The sequence below is a fragment of the Typopeltis vanoorti genome, chromosome 4, assembly GCF_054136105.1.
Source record: "Typopeltis vanoorti isolate ZY-2024b chromosome 4, IOZ_Tvanoo_1.0, whole genome shotgun sequence".
In the NCBI taxonomy this organism is placed as follows: Eukaryota; Metazoa; Arthropoda; class Arachnida; order Uropygi; family Thelyphonidae; genus Typopeltis; species Typopeltis vanoorti.
In genome coordinates this window covers 167,157,502-167,180,464 of record NC_143552.1, presented here as the reverse complement: position 1 = coordinate 167,180,464, position 22,963 = coordinate 167,157,502, and the positions used below count along the sequence as shown (strand labels likewise).

The following is a 22,963-nucleotide window of genomic DNA, read 5'->3' as shown; positions in this document are numbered from 1 at the left end:
TTGTTGAGGGGGGGGGGGAAGAGAGGGAAAGAACATGGGGATGTACTTGAGACACGGGAAATAAGTTTGGGAACCCGGGTTACTATTAATAATATATATATAAATATATATATATATATTATTTTGTTGTAAGGAGAGGGGGGGAAAAGAAGGGGAAGGGTATCCTTATGTGGAAACTGGGGCAAGGGTTTACGGGGTGTGGACCGTTTCGGTCATCGTCTGACCATCATCGGAACTTTGTGAACAAACCACAAAACACAGGGAAGACTGAAATTGCAGCTCACGCCCTTGAACTAAAACACAGCCCCCAAATTGACAAAGCCATAATCATTGACAAACAAGAAAACGAAACGATGCTTAGAATATCTGAAACTATTGCCATAAAATGCGATGGTAATTCTATCAACGTCCACCACCCCTACCTAATTTCCGAATGTTGGACGTTCCAAAACTTACAAATTAAGCCACGCCTCCGGCCATTTAGCGACAACAAATGCCCAAATTTGGCAGATACATCTTGCAGCCTTGACATAGCCCTACAGTCATTCCCACAAAGTTCCGACGATGACCAAAACGGTTCACACCCCGTAAACCCTTGCCCCAGTTTCCACATAAGGATACCCTTCCCCTTCTTCCCCCCCCTCTCCTTACAACAAAATAATATATATATATATATATATATATATATATAGTTTTATGAAAAATATTGAATGACTAGAAACGAGATTTAATTAAAAAGGTTTTAATATAAACACACTACTAGTTTCGGCCTGTAACAGCCTTCTTCAGGTGACATTATAAAAGAAAAAACACTAAACATTGAGGGTTAAAAGACTATGAACATCATAGACAGTCTTTATACATAATTAGCATTAAAACCTTTTTAATTAAATCTCGGTTCTAGTCATTCAATATTTTTCATAAAACTATGTATGTTAACCAACGTTTTAATGCTAATTATGTATAAAGACTGTCTATGATGTTCATAGTCTTTTAACCCTCAATGTTTAGTGTTTTTTCTTTTATAATGTCACCTGAAGAAGGCTGTTACAGGCCGAAACTAGTAGTGTGTTTATATTAAAACCTTTTTAATTAAATCTCGGTTCTAGTCATTCAATATTTTTCATAAAACTATGTTTGTTAACCGAGTCAATGATCATTCTGTCATCATATATATATATATATTATTAATAGTAACCGGGGTTCCCAAACTTATTTCCCGTGTCTCAAGTACATCCCCATATTCTTTCCCTCTCTTCCCCCCCCCTTCAACAAGAGCTTGGATTTAGAAGGCATCTTTAAACCAAAATCAAGGTATGTACATAATCTTTCCACATGTTTTATTCTGCCATAATTGCCTTCTATACTCGCCCATAATGCCCTAAAATATATATATACACCCTTTTGAGTTATGTTAGCCAATGTATTAAATATAAGGGACACTCCTAAACAAAAACAGACTAAAATAGCCGTTAATTATATTAACATGAATGTTGGCTGCTCACCGTGCCAATAACAGAACTGGGCTTATGTAATTCTGTGGACAGCACAGGGCTGTGAAGAAGTTGTAATAATATTTATGGCAATACTGTGTACTAAAACATGTTGATGAGGATATTTTGTTAATCTGCAAATCATATATAGTATGTAACTGCTGTAGCCATTAAATGCTACTGAAAATATTTACAGTAGCATTTAAAAAAATACAGAAAAGAGGTAGAATGAAAAGGGGCCAGCACTCTTTAGCCTTTAAGCTCTGGAAACATAGAGGAGGTCTCATTCTGATATCAATCCTCTAGAACAATGTTTTATGTTGAAAAGATGCTACGTTAACATGGGCATCAGATTATTTTTTCCCTTTCTTATTTTTGTTATCATATGACATATTCATGGCATATTCATTACACCACAGTCATGCCATGAATATGACATATTCATGGCATGACTGTGGTGTAAACTTTTTGAGAACTCTTGAAAAATATGGCAATGAAGGATTCATGCTCAAAAGGCTATTTGGTTCATACCACAGAGCGAGAGAGAGAGACGTGCACGCACACACGCGTGCATGCATGGATGGATGTCCATTATCTGGAAAAAAATGACTGATCTCTGAAGCAGAATGCCAAAGTTAATGCAGACATTATATCTACATTGTGTTAAGTATTTTGCCTTATTACCAAAACATGAAGAAAGTTACTTACGACCCCCTGCTAACTCTTGAAAGCAAGCTCACTAATCCTAGCTAGGCCATCCATGACTACCTGCTGTGTAGAAGCAGCAAAGGCCAAACTGTACCCCCCCCCCTCCCAATGCTCAAGTCATAACCCACAGCAAACATAACAGCAGGATTTTGGATCCCAGTGATGATGGCCTGAAAGACAAGAAAGCAAAAATGACTGAAAAGAAATTGTGCAAAGAATATAGGAAACAAATATAGGAGATATAATAAAATTAGTTTAATCCTTTATCCAACTGTGAGCAAACAAAGTTTGCACCTGAAAGTATCTTCAGGACTGGGGTTAGGTGATACAACACCAGGGCAACTCGTTGCAAAGGTGGAGCAAGCTACCAACACTCCTATCTCAGTATCTCCTATAATGCCAAGCACATCTCCTTGCGGATATGTCTAATGTTATGCATTAAGGGAAAGGCCACTACCCAGACTAGTTTCGACCTTTATTAAGGTCTCTTCAGTGGGAGCCAGGCCCAAGTGGAGATACCAGGCAGAGGCATTAGCAGATCATCTCTACCTATAGGAGTTGCCAAATGGTGTGCCACCCTTTTTTAATAAATTACTCTGGATTTAGAGAAAGATGTTGAAAGTTTATTTTTCATTTGGTTAGACTATAATAAAATTAGTTTAATCCTTTATCCAAGTGTGAGCAAACTTTGTTTGCTCACACTTGGATAAAGGATTAAACTCTAACCAAGTGAAATTATACTCTAACCAAGTGAAAAATAAACTTTCAACAAAATATATGAGATAAACAATATTGGAGACAAAAACAGGAAAAGAGTTTGACCGAAAAGGCCCAAGCATAGGTGTCTCACTTGAAAGATCTGATCACATTGTGAGGATAGACTGAGGGAATGCAGTTTGAAAAATAGATGGATGAGATAGAACATACAAGTACATTAGCAGTTCTTACACTATAGTTACAAGTGATATTTTGCAGGATAGAAGGAAAATGGAAAACTTTGCTCCCACTGACCCGATAGATTTTCTGTTGCCACAGTTATTGGTTATTATTGTGACATAAGTATCTAAAAAGAGAGAGCCCTTTTGGTCACTGACACTTAAATACCTCTTGCTTTGAAAACAGATTAACAGAAGATGCACACAGAACATCAAATGGAACTCACTGATATCATGAGAATCTGGATATGAAACAAAGTTCTACCCCCATCTCATATGGGGGTAGAACTTTGTTCACCCCCCATGAAGATCCCCCCCCATCTCATATGGGGGTAGAATCTTCCGTTAATCTGTTCAAAGCGAGAGGTATTTAAGTGTCAGTGACTAATAAAAGCTCTCTCCTTTTAGTTACTTATGTCACAATAATAACCAACAACTGTGGTAACAGAAAATCTGTCAGGTCAGAGGAAGCAAAGTTTTCAATTTTCCTTCTATCCTTCCCTGTTTTTTCTTCATGAATACTAACTATTTCAGCTGAAGTTTCTTTTTTTCTAAATCTTGAATAATGATATGAAAAATGTAAAATATTGGTGGTGGAAGTTTATTTTGTACTTGGTTAGACTAAATGAATTTAGTTTAATCCTTTATCCAAGTGTAAGCAAACAAAGTTTGCACCTGAAATATCTTCAGGAACTGAGGCAACTCATAGTAAAGGTGGACCAAGCTCTCATCACTCCTTGTCTCAGTATCTCCCATAATGCAAAGCACATCTCCTTGCAGACATGCATAATGCTATGCATTAAGAGAAGAGCCACTACCCACCTTATTATTAAAGTAAATCCAGAGTAATTTAATAATAAGGTGGTACACCTTTTGGCAACTCGTATATGACCTCTCCATTGCTTCTGCCTTAGTATCACCACTTCTGGGTTTGCCTCCCACTGACGAGACCTCAAGAAAGGTCAAAACTGGTCTGGGTAGTGGCCCTTCCCTTAATGCATAGCATTATACATATCTGCAAAGAGATGTGCTTTGCATTATGAGAGCTGCAGAAACAAGGAGTGATGAGAGCTTGGTCCACCTTTACTACGAGTTGCCTCAGTCCTGAAGATATTTCAGGTGCAAACTTTGTTTGCTTACACTTGGATAAAGGATTAAACTAAATTTATTATTACAATGTAAAATACTTTTCTCACCTGATATGTAATTATTTCTTTTCTGGAATCTTTCATCCACAATGATCAAAGCACCCCAATCATTCCTAAAATATTCATATCGAATAAAGAAAATCAAATTCTTAGAAATATACAATTAAACAAAGATATCTATACATATTTCTATGATGGTAAGAATTATTATTATTATGGGAAACTCAAAGGAGTCCTCAGACTCATCGAGGGAGGCCCTAAATATCGTGTCAAGAACTATTCAGCATCTATCATACTTTGCTTTGAACTCATTTGCAGTCATGGCACTCACAAGTAAAAAAACCTAGTTTTAACACCCTTGCTAACTACACTCCTGCTCAGTTTCCATGGATGGCCCCTAGTTCTCCCACCGCCACACCTGTTCTGAAAAATTTCCTCTGAATTGATCTTGTAAAAAACCCCTCAGTAATTTGAATGTCTCAATTATATCACCCCTGTTCTGCCTATCAATCAGTTTCTGTAACCCACAAATCTTCACCCTGTTCTACTAAGGTTCATTCCATAGACCTGCTACCATCTTGGTCACTTGCTTCTGGATCATCTATACCTCCTTCCCATCACCAAGAATGATAAAGTTACACATATCCCATTATGTAAGGGACACTTTTTTTTGTCTTAAAAAAAAAAAAAAAAAAAAAAAAAAAAATCAGCCAGTGTACTTATGCACAGAGTGTTGACGTTCATCCAGACATAACTTTATTCTTAAAAATGAAATATTTGTGACAGACAAAACAGCAGTCAAGTTTCAAGCAAAAAACACCAGATGTTGATAACAATTTTCTTAAGTTTCTAGAATATATAAACTTTGTTTTGATTGGTTAGCTTGGATACTGTTCTTCTGATTACAGTAAAAAAGAATTGTGTAAAAAAAATGTAAGTACCAAAGCATGCAAAAAACAATGTAAAGAAATATATTAACAGTCTAAGACCAACCTAATAGTTCAACAATGGCTGAATATTTAAATCTATGACATTGTTTTGTAGTTTATAACAATAGAAGCAAATCTTGTTAAGGTATGATAACTTAACGCTATTTAATATAACTCCATCATTCTGCTCAATATTCTTAAAGAAATATGTCATTAGAGAGCAGAATAATAATTATTATTGTTACATAAACAAACAATTATTTCGTAAACTAAATACGAAAACGTTAATATTAGACCTAGTAACCTGCAGAGAGAAAAAAAAAATGGCGGCGGCATTGTCATTCCATGATTTTAATTTGGATTTCAGTCAGTTCGTTAAATGTGAGGTCTGTTATATGTATTCCTTCGATTACATAAATGATTTGTGGATGTTTAGTGCAGATGGAAGAAGGGTGTGTGCGAAATGTGACCTGAACGAGGAATTGATGAATGCGAATATGAAGTTGATGACAGAAAGTGCCAGTACCGATTGTGTCGCGAGTGCACGTTTGAAAGAGAAGGATGGTAAGGAAGAGAGGCGAAAAAAAAAAAAAAGTTAAAAAATCAGGAAAAAAGAAAAAGACCGATTTGACAACCATAACGGATGTTAAAAGGGATGAAAGTGAGGCAGAAAGAAACGAAATTGAGAGAACAAATGAAAGTAGAAATGGCGTGATGCAGAAATCGCAAGTAAAAAAAATCGAAAGAATGAATGATAGCGAAAAAAGAATGACTGATGGCAAAAGTTGGACGCATGTTGGAACGAAAGTACTGAACCAAAGAAAGATGAATGACAGTAAAAGTGAGAAGAATGACAGCGAAAGTTGGACACATGTTAGTCCGAAAGTACGGAAACAAAGAAAGATATGTGATAGTGAAAGTTGGACGTATGTTGGACCGAAAGTACGGAAACAAAGAAGGATGAATGAGAGGGAAAGTGAGAAGAGGGGGTCGAGAGTTAGAAAGCTAGAAAGATTTAGTGATAGAGTGAATGTGTCGCGAGGTTCGGAAGGTGAATTGGATTCGATGAAGCAAGAAATGAAATGGATGCGGAATGAAATTAAGAGAATTCAGGTCAAAACTATTAAAATAAATCATGATGGCATTAAAGAGTTAACAAAAGATGAGCGAGTGGCGTTGTATGGCGACGCCATTATTAAAGGTGCGCTAGAGGATAAAATGCACAAGGTATGTTTTCCAGGCAGTAAAATGAGTAGAGTGATTGAGGCATTGAATATGAGGCGGGAACGAGCAAAAGAGTTTTTTTTTGAGAGAGAACAAAGAGCATGTTAAAATGAATGTCAGGAGACTGCTTGGAAAGATAAAGGAGAATAGTGTGACAGGAAGGGTGGTCAGTGTGTTGCCTAGGTATGATTGTGGTGAAATGAGGCGGAGAGCAAGGATTATGAATGATATTCTGGCTGAAATGTGTGAGGAGATGGGAGTACAGTTTGTTAATGTGTGGAATGAGTTTGAGGGACGAAGTGAACTGTATGGGAGCGATGGACTGCATTTGAGTGGTTATGGTGTGAGTCGCTTGGAGAGACTGCTGCTGGAAAGTGGAGAAGTGAATAGAGAGAATGAATCAGATCGAGAGGGGAGTGATGTGGAAGAGCAGGAGAGTAAGACAGGAGAGATTGAAGGAGTGGAAATGAATGGGGAAGTGAGTGGTATGAGTATAGAAAATGAGAGAATGGGTGTGCAAGAGGAGCAGGGAAACGGGGAGGCTCAGGGTGGACAGGGATACACAGCGTGAGAAAGGTGGATGCTCCAAGAGGAGGTGAGAGCATGTGTAGGCAAGAAAGTAATGGGATGATCAGGGATCAAAAGGAAACAGATGGAATTGCAAAGGGTTCTAAAATGAAGAAGCAGAAAGGGAAATGGCCCCAGTCCAGCATGGAGAGATCACATCGAGTGAGTGGTATCAGTGGAACTAGCTGTAGATCCAGAAATGAGTTGTAGTGTTTGTATACCAATGCTAGAAGTATAAGAAACAAGGCGGATGAAATGGTTGCACTAATTGCGTCTGTGCACCCAGAGATTGTCGGAATAAGTGAGACATGGTTAGATGAGGATGACATCCTGACAGGAATAGAGATGGAAAGGTATGATGTGTTTCGTGAGGATAGAAGGGGTAAAAAGGGAGGGGGGAGTGCTATTGATGATAGAGAAAGAGTTATGTCCATACAAGGTAGAGATGCAAGAGGGAAATGGGGCCAGTGGTTTTGAGGCAGTATGGTGTGAGATAGAGGTGAATAGAATCAAATACTTGGTGGGATATTGTTATAGACCTGGTAATGTGGATGGTGGTGATAGTGAAATGTATAGTCAAATAAGCCAAACAAATAAGAAAAGGGTGATCGTTATGGGTGATTTTAATTATGACATTATATAGACTGGAATGAAGAGATAGCAACTGGAAATAAAGAAAATGAGTTTCTTGAGTTTTTGAGGGATAATTCCCTCAGACAGTATGTAACAGAGGGCACAAGAGGATTAAGGGTCTTGGATTTGGTCATCTCATCGGAGGATGTAATTATCAATGAGGTATCAAATCATCCACCAATTGGTGAAAGTGACCATGAGGTGATTACTTGGGTGGTTGCCAGCAGTGCAAGGACCCCTGTGAAAAAAGGGTATATGTGGAACTACAAGGGGGGTGATTATGAAGAGCTCAGGAGACAGCTTGCAGGTGTAGCATGAAATGAGGAGTTAGCTGGAAAAGAAATCAATGCAGCTTGGGGTATTTTCAAAAAATATTTAGTGGATGCAATGTCTAAATGTATACCACGGGTGAGAAGGTTAAATAAGGTAGGTGTGAGATGGATGAATAAAGAGATTAAACATGGAATACAGAGAAAAAGGGCATTGTGGAGGCAGCATAAGAGAAGTGGAAGTAACCAATTTCATGAGGTCTACAAAGACCAGGCAAGGAGGGTGACTTGGTTGGTGAGAGTAGCTAAAGAGAGGTATGAACAGCAGTTAGCTAATGAAGCTAAAAAGAATCCTAGGGAGTTCTTTTGATATGTAGCCAGCAAAAGAAAGAATGATTATGGAAGGATGACATTGATTGGAGGAAATGGTATAAAGACGGCTGTTGCAGAATGTGTGGTGGAGATGCTTAATGAGCAGTTCATAAAGATCTTTCAATCTTGTGAATGTGACTTCATGGAGAGATTAAGAGCAGTTGATGATGGGGAGGAGAGACTGACTGTAAGTGAGCAAGAGGTGTTTGGGGAGTTGAATAAACTAGATGTAAATAAGGCTGTGGGACTTGATAATATATCACCGCGTATTCTGAAGGAATGTGCCAGAGAGTTGACACCTGCCTTGACATATTTTTTTAATACAAGTCTTGCACTTGGTCAAGTCCCTAAAGAGTGGAAGGAGGGCAAGATTGTGCCACTTAATAAAGGAGGTGATCGAACTCAAGCATCAAACTATAGGCCTATCTGTGTGTCAGGTGTTGTGGTTAAGTTGTTGGAGAAGCTTGTGAGAACTAGGATCCAGAGTTGGGTTGACAACAATGGTATAATCTTTGATGGACAGCATGGATTTGCTAAAGGGAGGTCGTGTTTTAGTAATCTACTTACTTATTACAATAAAGTGACTGCTTCCTTGGACAGAGGAGAAGGATACACAGTAATATACTTGGATTTCACAAAAGCTTTTGATAGAGTACCTCATGATAAGTTGACAGTCAAACTAGAGCAGATGGGGTTGGATATTAGATTAGTGCATTGGATTGGAGACTGGCTATCTGATAGGTATCAACAAGTTGTGTATGGGGGTGCAATATCCAGGAAAAGGAAAGTCACTAGTGGAGTGCCTCAGGGATCTGTTTTAGGGCCATTACTATTTAACTTGTATATTAATGATATTGGCAAAGATTTGGATGGAGATATTCAGTTGTTTGCAGATGATGCAAAGTTGGGACGAACCATAAAGAGTAGTGAAGATGTTGTGGCCTTGCAAGAAGACTTGAATAAATTGAGTGATTGGGCAAGCAAATGGGGATGTGAGTTCAATGTTGCAAAATGTAAGGTTTTAAAATTTGGAAAACAAAGATGGGATGCAGAATTTATGCTTGGTGAGAATATATTGTTGGAAGTAGAGGAAATAAGAGATCTGGGAGTGATAGTGGATAAGGATCTAAAATTTAGGGGACACATCGCCAAAATTGTGAAGACAACACAAAGACTTCTGGGAATGATGAGGAGGACACTGACGTGTAGAAGTAGGGAGATTCTTGTTCCATTGTATAAGGCTTTGATTAGGCCACACATGGACTATTGTGCCCAGATTTGGTCACCTGGTTTTCAGAAGGATGAAGAGATGTTGGAAAGGGTCCAAAGGCGACTGACTAAGGTAGTTTCTGACCTCTGGAATGTCGAGTATGAGGAAAGATTGAAAAGATGTAATTTGCAGAGTCTAGTGGAGAGAAGGAAGAGGGGAGATATGATAGAGACCTACAAGTTGGTAAGGGGTTGTTATAGGATCAATGGTGGAGAAGTTCTACAGAGAATAGTGGGAGATCAGGGGAGAACCAGAGGTCATGCCTGGAAACTGTATAAAGAGGGTGTGAGTAGGGGAGTGAGAGGCAGGTTTTTTTCGTGCAGAGTTGTGAATGATTGGAATGCCTTGCCTGAGAGTGTGGTGTCTGCAAGGAGTTTGAATGTGTTTAAGACCCGGTATGATGAGATGTGTGTGAGATAAAAGGACCTCCTAGATGAGTCTTTGACTCCATGAGGTCTTGTTTAATAATAATAATAATAATAATTATTGTTATAGGGAATCTCCATGGAGTCAAAAGCCTCATTGAGGAAGAGCCAACACTATTATTCACACAATACCTATTATACCTCTCCTTAAATTTATTCATCATTGGGGCACTCACAACTACCTTTGGCAAACTATTCCTCTCATTCACCACTTTCCAAGCAAAGAACCTAGTCTGCATACACTTACCAACCACACTTTTACACAACTTCTAGAAGTAATTTCCCTACTAGTTCTCTTCCCTACTCCTCATGTACTGAAAAAATTCTTTTGTGTCAATCTTACACAATCCCTCTAGTAACTTATAAGTTTTTATGATGTTCCTTCTTCTCGTTTTATTGATTAATTTTAATGGTATAGATGAGAACACAGACTGATAAGAAAATAACTATTTATTAACTTACTGCTGATATTTAACTGGTATTCAATCTAGCATCTTCAGAGCACAAAAACAGTTTGTTATTATGATATGTGAAACAACAACAATCCGGTATAAGAATATAACAATGGAACTAGTTAAACATACAACATAAAGACTATAGTCCTAATCAAGTCTTAAGACAACTGTCTCCCAAATCTTTCGCAAATTTATACAGCCATACTCGTTGAGGTTTGGAGTATGTTTGAAGGCTTCTGCTTATTTCAAGAACAATCTCTCCGACTTATAACAACTTCTGTGCAGTACTTTTTTCTGATTGATCTGATCTATAATTTTATATGTTCACTGAACTTGCAGAAGTGTGTGCATTTTGCTTTCATATTCTGTTGAAATCATCACTACAGCTGTGTCTGCTTTGGTTATAATAATGTGGTTATTACTGTGTAGCTGTTTTAGAGAAATGATTTCTTTATGCGAGATATTATTTTGGGGAGGCTTAGAATGGATTAGAATGTTGCCTACATCTAAACGATTACTGGTTGTTGCTGGAAACGGGTCATATATTTCACGTTCAACAGAAGCCATTATTTTGGCTTTTGGAACTTGCTTCGGAGTAATGGCAAAATTGTGTCCTTGATTTAACATATTAGTGACTTCTTTGTTGAGGTCAAGCCCTTTCACATTAAAACACCCAGGACATATGGAGCACCAAACATTCACAAACAAGGCACACCCTTATGCCCTATTGTGAATAGTATAAACAGTCCCACATACAAACTTGCTAGACATTTAGCTAAGCCACTAGCCACTCTCACAAACAATTCTCCCTCTTTTGTTAAAAATTCTGCCCACCTAAAAAGTATTTTAGAAAAACCATACCTTAAAAAGTTCAGGCATAATGGTGAGTTTTGATATCACCTCACTATTAACAAATGTATTGTTAATTGAAACCCTTGATTTCCTAAAGTCACACTTTCCCCCTCATATATTTGAACTTTTTAAATTCACAGTACATGCATTTATTTTACATGGAAAGGGAAAATATACAAACAATTAGATGGGACAGCAATGGGCTCCCCCTTTCTCCCCATTTAACCAACTTCTACATAGAACACTTGGAAAAGCTAGCTATCAATGCAGCAACTCTCAAAACAGTGCTTTGGTTATGTAGTTGATGTGCTGGCTTTTTGGCCACATGGCCCAAACACATTGGATACATTTTTAGTGCATTTAAATAGCCAACACCCAAAAATTCACTTTACAATGAAACTGGAAGCTGATGACTGTCTGCTCTTCCTGGTTAATCTTCCAGATGGTTCCTTATCATTTCCGGTTTATAGAAACCCCCCCCCCCCCCCACACACACACAGGGAGATATCTGTACACAATCACATCATCATCACCCATCCCAACAGTATGGTATCCTAAAAACACTAACCTACAGGGCTAGAGCAATATTTTCCAATGATAATGTTCTCACTGCTGAACTCACTCACTTACATCACACCTTCTTAGCTAATGACTATAATCCCCATAAGGCAGACAAAATACTAAATGCTCTCCAGAAATCCTCCCCACTGTCTACCACAGAAGACTACAGCAAAACTGAGAAAATTATATTTTCTCTTAGCTGATAAATGTGTGCAAGGAATATAAGTTTTCTCTCAAAAATGAGTCCTAAGCTTCCATTGCTACAGGGATAATAGTTTACCCCATCCTTAGCTCTGGGCGAAGAGTGCATTTTCAGTAGAAGTGTAACCAGATACTTTTTTTTTTTGCTGAAAACTTAAATCCATTATCAAGAGTCCATGATCAGATATAACTGATTTCTTATTGAAGTTGACTTTTACTGATTCCCATACAATGTTCCCTTTAAGCTGCTTGGGTGCTTAGCAGACTTTTTTTTTTTTTTATAGACTCTGCACGTCTATAAAAAAAAATTAAATAAATAAAAAAAATAAAATTAAAAAAAATACAGCAGTGTGTGAAAATCTTTTTTTAATAAAAAACTGTTAGTGCCTTTTTGAGGTGAGGCTGTTTTAGCCATATCTAACTTTTTTGGAGACTGAAGGGGCAGTTCAATCTCCACTGGAAGCCAATTAGAGATAGCCAGCCCAAGACTATCACTAACAATATCTGACATCTGGTGAAAAGAGGTGGCTGACAAGTGCTGCCATCTCGCAGTCCCTAACCCTAACAGTATATATTTATTGTCTGGGATAGTGTTGGTTTTATTGTTGATCTTCTTGAGTTTACGGGATGAAAAACCAGAGTTTCTCAGAAGAAAAACTGCTTGCCCATGGCAGAGATTGACCGACTCAGGAACTGGATGAAGAAAGGCTTAGAAAATGTTCCTCTAGTCAACGACTAGATCTTAACCTAGGTTTTGGTAGTCAAGTGCTGTGGAGTGCAAATGCCACTTCTACTGAGATACACAGGTTGATAAAAAAAAGATGCTTCAATGTTACAAGAATGACTGTAAATTATGAAGTCATCAACATATAAAGCATTGCTTACCTGTGGGAGTAAATGCGCACAGTTTACTTTGTCTTAAGTGTGTCATGCTTAAGACAGAGACCTGAAGAACACTTTCTTCTTCTTCTTCTTGGTGAAATGGCAGGCATAATATGCTTCCCACCAATGTTCCCTCTAATTTTTTGCTATGAGTGTGTGCAGAAATTTGCATGTGTGCAAAACTCCATATACGGGAACAAAAAGGCATTAGCTGATCCATCACAATAATATCTGTGCACATGATGCAGCAGTTCACCTCGAGTTTCTGGAGTGTGTGGGTGCGAGTATGTGTGTGTGTGTGTTGGGGGGGGGATCAGAATATTGGAATATCCTCCATATTTGCCAGCATTAGTCCCTGGAGTACTTTTCTCAAAAACTGAAGAATGCCTTGAAAGGATGCAGAGTTTCTGAACATGAAACATGATAGTATTGACAGTAATAAAAGGCATTCTGGAAGTGTTTTGGACAATAGCAGCAGCAGGGGCATCTAACTTAAGTGCACTGTTACACAAGGATTACTTTGAATGTGATAGTACCCACTAGTACTATTAATTATATATACTATTTCATTATATACAGGTAATCAAATACAGTTTTTACATGTTCTTTCTGGTAATTTAATTGCTGCACCTTGCATTTCCATGGACTGGTCACCATCATTCCTCCACACATGTACAAACACGAGCACCCAAATAACATTTAGCTTCAAATTTCTTATTCCATGTCACTACTGTCTATTTGGAAGTGTTCATCAAACTGTTTCCTCCAATAAGTATAACCTCCAATTTTTCATAACACCCATTAACAGATACCTTTCTTCTCTATCACTTATCCACATATAACATACCGAACTTATACATCTTGAGACATCTCATGTGCAGTGTTGCTATACACAAAAAATGCTTCCTTATAGCCACACAACAAACTACAGTTCATCTTAATTTTCCACATAGTACTCTGTATGGTTCCTTCAACTGCATAGGTGGAATTTGTAAGTCAAATGTTACATGCCAAATCTTGAAACCCTTCTTTAGATCTTCTCTGGCTTACAGGCCTGCTTTGTCCCATTTGTTATCATCCATAGCTGGCTCTTAACCTAATTCTAAAAACTCTCTTATTGTTTTGTTATCCATGAAGTTTGATTCCTTGCAAATGAACTATCCAAGCAGTGAAGTCATCTTGATAAATGATTTTAATGTCTATAGCTCCTTCTGCCTCCTCACCTTTCCCTCCCCAAATTCCAATAGAACATGCTGGAAGCGATGCTGCAATGATCTAATGTAAATCAGAACGTGAGACGATCCTCTCTGCTGACCTAGTATCAGTATTTAGAAAAAACTTCTCCAAGTATACTGCTGTTACACCCTGATAACTTAAGAATGTGAGAATTTCAGTTATCATGATGTAACAGGAGAAGAAATAAAAACTCTGTATAGATAACTAAGTAAGCAAGCTTGTTCCTAAGCAGATTTTGTTAAGAGCCTTTGAAAGTAATGAATAGAAAAAAATTAAAAAGAAAGAAAAATATGCTTGCATCCAAGTGAAAATTTTGTATGTGAGAGGCTAGTTTTTACACTTGAAATAAGAGATTAAAGATTCGAGTTAATTCTTAGAAAATTTTGGAAAGGGGATTAATTTAGTATAGATAACATGAAGGTTAGCTTAAACAAAAACAAACTCAAGGTCATAATTCCCGAATTGAGACTTCGTCCCACACACACAGACTGCATGATGTTTTGGCAGAAAAACGCCACTCTAATTGGTCAGTGAAATCGACTCCAGTAAGAGGGGGGGGGGGGGGAGAAATTGAGGAAGGTGCCGGTAGGGGTCATCGTATGAAAGGGTTAGGAATCCCTCCCCCACAAGGCTATTTTCCTCAGAGTTTTCTTCACGAGTTTTCATATAGGTCTCACACGGTTTTCCTGAGTGACGGGTTAGGAGTTTTCTCCGTCTGACACAATAAGGAAACAAAGTGTGCAGGATTTCGATTCAGTGTTCCTAATGTCCAACACAATAAGGAAACAAAGTGTGCAGGATTTCGATTCAGTGTTCCTAATGTAAGAAATGAGGGACGCCATTTAGTTAAAAAAGAAAGAAGATAATGTCAGTGTGTTTCATCATCCAGTGATCATAACGAGAGAAAGAAAATTCTATAAAGAAGTCAGTGCCCACGTGGTGAATTTCACAGCCATAGAATAGATGATCCTATGTATGTCCTTGATTGAAGAGTGTAAGGTAAAGATTGTGAAAGCCCATCTTAGTGCCAAAAGAACTTAGGAGTGATAAGTTATAGAAGAGTTCGTCCTAGGAAGATAAAAAAATAAGAAAAAGGTAGAGACCAGTGTAGAAGACCCAAGTCAAGAGGTACCGTAAAATCTCGTGTCAATTCAAATCATACGTAACTGTAATCATTGTTCAATTACTGAACAGTTGAAGGGATTAATGAGAATTATACTAGGACTTTAGTACATGTCAGATTAGGATGAAAATGAGCTTGTTACTATTAATTAATAAGTATTCATGTGCCTAGAGATTTATGCATGTGCATTGTATTTTAATTAAGAGAGTTTTAAAGGTCAAAAGTGTGTATTAGCTCAGCGGAAGGATAATTTTAATCCATATTGCCTTCGTGAGAAAATTAGAGTAACTGATTATATATGTCCTAGAAGATACAGAATTATAGCGTGATCAGACAAAGGGTCAACTAGTTCTAGAATTATACATGTTTGTACGTATAGAATCTGTTATGGCGATATGATCACAATTCTTATATAGGATCTTAACCTAATACCTGTGTTTAGCTAGTGTTAATTTGTATTATATATTCTTAGTATTGAATTGAGTTTTATTTGATAAAGAATGAACTGTATCATGTTTAAGAGTTCAATAAACTTTTGTTCCTTGAAAATACAGTTGTCTGAGATTGCCACTCAATGCACCACTTGTAACAACGTACGAACCTAATCACACGGGGGGGGGGGGGATTTTTGTTAAGTTATGAGATAAAGGTCACGACTACATATTTCACATATTTCATGACTGCATGTTTCACACTCAGACATATTTTGGTAATTGCTCCTAGTTTTTGAATTTTATATCTTAAACTAAATGTCCTGAAAGGCACAGCATAAAATAAATATTTAGGGACACTAAGGGGGAGAAGAAGCTTGAATATTTGTATTTGGGTGATATCTCGTATATAGATAAGATTTGGATAAAGACAATTAGCGCTTCACATGTAAGGATAGTTGAAAGCCTAATAACTGTAAATTGGGACACAACATTGCAGAGGTCTCTATCTGCACAGTAACTCACAACATAATCTTATACAGAGTGGATGTCACAGCTTCTTCTCTTTGAGTTTCTTCAATGCAGGAGTACCCCACAGCTTTCTTCTATCACCTACCCTCTTTGTTCTATGCATAAACAACCTCTCACTAACCAATAATCCCATTCACAAGTAAAATATTTCTGCTATTTGGGCAGAATTTTTAGTGAAGATGGCAATTAAATATGGAAATAAAGGCAAACAAAGAGCTAATTCTGGTATGGTGGAAATAAAATGAATTTATATAGAATAAGAGAGAAATTATTCAAATCAAACTAGATATATATAAATGTCATTTTGAAACCAGTTTTTAACACATTCGCTGCCACGCTACTTTGGCATGGTCTGTTCCCCTACGCCGAGCAGTTTTACTTCTTCAAGGTCAGTACGATAATCTCGTTACCGGAGGTAAACATCCTACGAGTATACTCGTAGTTGGCTTGTACAGAGCATATATGTTCTATGAGAATACATAGTTTTGATGCTAGCCCCACAAGCCAAGCATTTTCACTTCTTCAAGGTCACTACAATAATCTCGTTCCCGGTGGTAAGCGTCATACGAGTATACTCGTAGCTGGCTTGTGAAGCAGGTTTACCCACTACGAGTATACTCGTAGTTGGCAGCGAACGTGTTAACTTATGGATCTGAGAACTGATTAGAAAAGAAACAGTTGATCAAAGTCTAGAGACCACGACTATGAGAGTTTTGAGAAAAATTAGGATAGTGAAAATGAAATTATTAAAAACTGAAAATCTTAGGAAAGAACTGATATAGTTAGCATTCAGGAATGTGAGCAGAGTTTCTAAGAAAATGGGAGAGGAAAAGTTAGGCAATCCGATGTCTGATGCCAAAATGGCAGGAAAAAGACTCAAAGGAGGACTACAATCTAGATAGATTAATGCAGAAGTTATTTTAGAAGATGAAAATCTGACATTATTATAGTCCTGACAAATAACAGATTAACTTGTGGAAGAACTGTTCATAGGAAGTCAATAATAATATAGACTTATTGTGTAGTTCTATCACAATATCCTATGCACCCTCATGGGGATACCCATCAGGAATTTGATGATGAATAAATGAATGGCAAAATTATACTAAACTTGAAGATGTTTTAAGAAAGGAACTTAACATTACTAGAATTTAAAAATGTGTAAGCAGAACTAATCTTCAATGGTATGGTTACTAAACAGAATGAGAAAGAAAGTATTAGCAAAACAGGTGTATGATGGTAGGATGGCTGGAAAAAAACACCCTGAAGGTGAACCAAGACCTATTGTATACTGAGGCAGTTAGAAGCAGAGATTGAAATAAGATTTGACAATATTGGAAACATGACTAATTTGAAATAAACCCTTTAAGGGTACAAATTAGGAATTTGATGACAACAGAATTACCAATATCAGATTTTTATTTCAAGATAAACAGATGGGGATTATAAAAGTTTTTTTTTTTATCTGATTATTTTAATTAATTTTGTAAAATGAAATATATCCTCTAATATGGTTTCACTCTCAAAAAAGATAATACTCTTTTAGCCTAACATTTTCTGGAAATCAGTCAGGAGCCAGTCCCTTGCCATTGTCATCACTTAGGGTCAGTGTATTCTCATAGCATTTAGATAAGGAAAAATGTTCTAAACCATAACTATTATTTATTTTTATATATACTCACATATGTTATAGTCAATTTTGAAGTTGCAGCATTAAAAACCTGAATTTCTTCTGGAGGGATAACCTGTGTACCGAAACTGGCTGAAAATAGGCCTACAAATAATCTTTAGTTGTGGAATAGATTCAAATTCAAATGGTTGAATTTGAATCCTAATTTGAATAATGGTTCCACAGATCTATCCAATTAAATTTTTACCAAAAGGCTATGCAGGTCACAATCAAATATACCATTAATCCTTCACCAAGCAGTGATGCTTAAACAATGTTAAAAATTATGCAAAATACCATGTTAAATTACTTTCTTACAATACATGTGAATAGTAAGCATTGCTGACAACATTCTCATAAGAAAAATAAATTTCATCACAATATGCAAAACATATACATTTAGGCAGAGGGCCAATTGCAAAAATTGCAGCCAAAGCATAATCCTCTTTCAGATGATAAACACACATTGCATGAGGTTGGACAAAAGCCTACATGTAACATTCTCCATAATTTCATTTGCAAAAACTTCAAGGCATATAGAATTCTTTTATGTATTTACAAAAGGAGTCTGCTGTACTACTGCAGTGCTACTTGTTTCCAGCCACATGTTGTTCAAATACATGCTAATTGTGGGAAATGTTTTCTCTCTCATAGTGTCTGCAAAATTCTAAAACTTCAATTCAGAATTTTTTGATTTTGAAATTAATGCTGACAGTTAGCAATACTATTTCTATCACAAAAATTCTTAATAATTTACCATAGTGAAATTAAAAATGAACAGTATACTCAATTCAACATACAAAACATCAACACCTATTCAATAAACTTCCACACTGTACTCTCTCTCTCTCTCTCTGTAATTAGTAGCCAGATTTCTCTCTGGTTGTTCACCGTGCATCATGGCAGATGGCGTCCTCTCTTTGAGCTTATCTACCAATGCAGGAGTGTCTCAGGGCTTTGTTGCATACTCATATCCTCTTTCTCCTATATACTGACTGCTTATTGAACAAAATATCCTAACCATAGTTTCTGATGTTTGATGATGGTGCACTATATCTGTCTTACTCATTTGACAAACCATACAATACACAAACATCCCAAGCTTGATTTGATGTTATATAAATATATGTAGAAAGTTTTTTAACTTGGGTATATTATGTATTCAAGATACCAAGTAATTTTATATAAACTTGGTTTTTAATCCTATTTCCCAAGTAAGCAAACAGACAAGTAAGTCAAGTTTGTGCCTGCTGCCTCAGACTTGCAATACGTACAGGCGCAAACTTGACTTACTTGTCTGTTTACTTATTTGGGAAATAGGATTAAAAACAAAGTTTATATAAAATTACTCAGTATCTTGAATACATATATTTGTAGATTAAAGAGTTTGATTAAAAAGAGTATGAAAACAATCTCTTAATGGGATTAAATGGTTATTAAGGTTATTTAAGATTTAGGTTACATATGAGATATCCTGGAATACAAACTTATGTGCAAGGTTAATTGGGAAATTAGTTTCAGTGTTTCATTTTTATTTTGAATTTAAGAGTTTTAACCACTCTGAGTGTGTGAGTAAGTAAATTTATATACATTCTCATACACACACGGTTACATTCAGTGCTTACAAAATAGTCTTACCTTCTTTCTCATAATAAAGGATCTCAACTCATCTTTCCTTGTCTTCAGTAATACACAAATCACCAGGCAGGATCAAATCTTTTCTTCTTCTGGAGGTGACATTTACCTTCAGCCTCTACTGAGGTAAATGTATCACATCAGTATATTCCTCAGCTTTGGAAAAAACCTAGGCATTTTTGTTCTGTTCAAGGACCCTACTTTTCATCTGCCCAGCTACTATTACAAATCCCTGCTTCCCAAAAATTACTGATATTGTCCAGAGGAGAAAGAGAGAATCAGCTGAAAGATAATTCCTTCTCACTGATTCACTTCAGCCACTATCCCACAGACTGTCTACTTCAGCTGTGTTTATCTATGTCTTTTCTACAAGTACATCCATTCATATTGCTCCACCAATCTGGCATTCATCATTCCTCCACTGCCCCTTGGGCCTGTTAAAACATGAATAGCAGCCACCTAACATCCCTCTAGAGTCTAATTGCTTCTCTTTCTCTTTCAATCTGCTCCTGTTTACTGAAACAGCTTTATTCATGAGCTGTTCCCCAACAACTACAATCTTCACCTTTTCAAGAGATATGTCAACAGGTTCCTTCTTTCCCAACTCCTGCCTATCTTTATACATTGCACTAATGTGCTATCAATTCCAAACAAAAGAAGTGTGTAAAATTGATATATTAAACATTGTGTGAGTATGTTAAGGGAAGGGAAAAAGTGACAACTACAATGTTCAGCTTTTCAACAAAAATTATTTTAGGAACTATATGTGACAAAAGCTTATCTGTTTGAAAAATTAATTTGCTTTTAGCATTTTTATTATGGATAAAGAATAAATTTTTTAAACTTCATAAAATTTTACTTAAGCTATGAACCAAAGAAATGTTGTATAGTGCAGCACATTTCTTTTAATATACAATTTTCAGAGAATGCAGTGCCCTAATGCTCTGTCCAATCAGGAAGCAGACTTCCTGAATGCACTAGCTGTGCCAATCCCTGTCCTTATGCTGATTAGTGCAGGATAGCTGTTCATCACTTGTGAGTGATGAACGCTATCCTGATGAAATGAAATGAAAATGCGTCTCCCCTGTATAATTGGAAGTACCTAATTAAACTGCCAACCTTTTCTGGTTGTTTTGAATTTTACTTTACAGATTGCACATTTAATTCATTATAAAGATTTAATATAAAACATTTAGTTAATGTAACATTTTGAAATTCAAACATTAATTATGCATTTTCACTTTTATAATTTCATACTCTTCTTTCTTATATCTCCCATAATATATTGTCTGCACTTGTACATTTTTCATTTTACCATTTTGTGTGCTTTATGTATAGTTTTCTTAATCCTTTGTGACAGTCAATTCCTCCGTTTTCTTTGTTTATTGCCCTTATCTACAGTTTTCTTTCCAGATTTATCACTATTCAGTAGAAGATCATGTTCAATGGTTACTTGTTAAACATATTGCTAACTACAATACAGAAATACTTCAAAGCATGGGGAAAGTACATTAAGAATCAATTAATGTGCAGAGCAGGTGGGAGGAAAAAGATGATCCAAACAGGCTTAAGACTTGGTGTAACATAAATTCAAGAAGCTATAGCTACCTAACTGAATGTCAATACCTTCTTGGTTATTAATTTCTGTAGAAAGGAGTGGCTTTTTTTACTTAAATTCGCTATAGCAAACCTTGCATTAAAGAAAATTATTTCTCTAGTTTCTAGAAGTTTGCTATCACAAGCATCTACTGTGTGTGTGTGTGTGTGTGTGTGTGTGTGTGTGTGTGTGTGTGTGTGTGTGTGTGTGTGTGTGTGAAATACACATATGCAGCCTGGTTGGCCGAGCAGTTAGCGTATCCGCTCTCCAGCCAAAAGGCTGTGCGTTAGAATCCCACTGTGGGCATGGATGTTTGTAATGGTCTGTGGAGATACTAGTAGTCGTGGCAGGCGGTAGATGGCATTGGTGTAGTTGGTGGATTGAGTGGTGAAGACGAAGAGATGTACAATAGGTGTCATGTAATAATATATATATATATATATATATATATATATATATATGATAATACTTACTTATGCCGGATGCAGCGCCCTAATGCTTGATTTAAAGCTCGGAAGGCTTGTATTTCATACCACTGATTTCCAGATAAGAGCTGTTTGTCTAAAGAATGTTTGTTATTATATTGACGCTTAAGATCCACCTGTAAGTGCAATATGGTATAAGTTAAAAATACTTTAATATAGTCTAAGGTACTGTGGATAAAATCTGAATGGAGGGGGGGAAATAAAAGTTTTAAAATATATATATATATATATATATCTCAAGTAATTTTTACTAGCCAATATTATATGAATGAGATGTTCTTTATCCTCAAATTGATTCCCAGCTGAGGACAGCAGGCATGGATAGGACATTCATTTAATAGATGATATCCCCTCTCCCATCTCTCTTTCTCATTCATTCCAGTCACTTTTCCAGCCTTTATGTTGCAGCCTTATGTCTTCATCACAGCATTTCCTAATACTTACCATTAAGGTGTGCAAAGGCCAGTACTACATAATTAATTTTACATTATTACTGGCTTCCAATTTTCTTCCACAGTAATCACTTATTTATCAAGTCTCAATATTTTTGGATCTTACATTTCAGTCTTCAAAGGCACTACTACCTCAGACAGTCCATAAAAATGAATAACGACATATCAATGAAATAGCAAGGAGAAAAAGAGCTGCTTGGATAGCCTTCAACAAAATAAAATCAACAACCAAAACACAGATATAGAAATAAGAGCCCATTTTTTCAACAGTCACATCCAACCGGCATTAACTTATGGCAGTGAAACATAGAACAACTTTAAAAGAAGAACAAAGCTTAATAACAACTCAGTGTTATTAAGTAACAACTCAATAGAATGTGCAATATAAATAAAATAGACCACGTAAGACACACAAAAATCAGGAAGAAGTCTGGACTCAAAGATGTAATAAAAGCAATCTACAACAGTAAAAGTAGATGGGCAGGACATCTCACCAGGATGAGAGACAACAGATGGACAGTCAGAGTAACAAATTGTTATCCGAAAGATACCAAAAGGAAACATGGAAGACCAGCCTTAAGGTGGGAAGATCCGATGATTAAGAAAACTGGAAGAAAATGGAGAAGAAAGGCCTAAGACAGGAATAGCTGGACTCTTTAGGACCTGCAGTCATGGGGAAATCCTGACTGATATCACAGGTCCATCAAGGTAAGCCACTACTAAATGCAATGCACTTATGCCAGATGTTGGTCTATCTCTGAGTCAGTTTCCTGGCATCAAACATATAGTACTAATCTGTCCTATCTGATTTTATTCAAATGTCACCTTAGATTAGTTCATTGCACATTCTTGAAAGCATCTTTCTAATATCTTCGAGCTG

At 36.7% G+C, this 22,963-nt stretch overlaps 1 protein-coding gene across 1 annotated transcript in view; it reads right to left on the bottom strand.

The window, feature by feature from the left end:
• Positions 1-22,963, bottom strand: part of LOC150107826 (Fanconi anemia group J protein homolog) — a 463,872-nt gene that overhangs the window by 5,402 nt on the left and 435,507 nt on the right. The window contains exons 24-25 of the mRNA XM_090391581.1: positions 21,620-21,747; positions 4,333-4,397 (exon numbers count right to left, since the gene is read on the bottom strand). Coding sequence (XP_090247707.1) covers positions 4,333-4,397; positions 21,620-21,747 — 193 coding nt within the window. The remainder of the gene's footprint in view (positions 1-4,332; positions 4,398-21,619; positions 21,748-22,963) is intronic.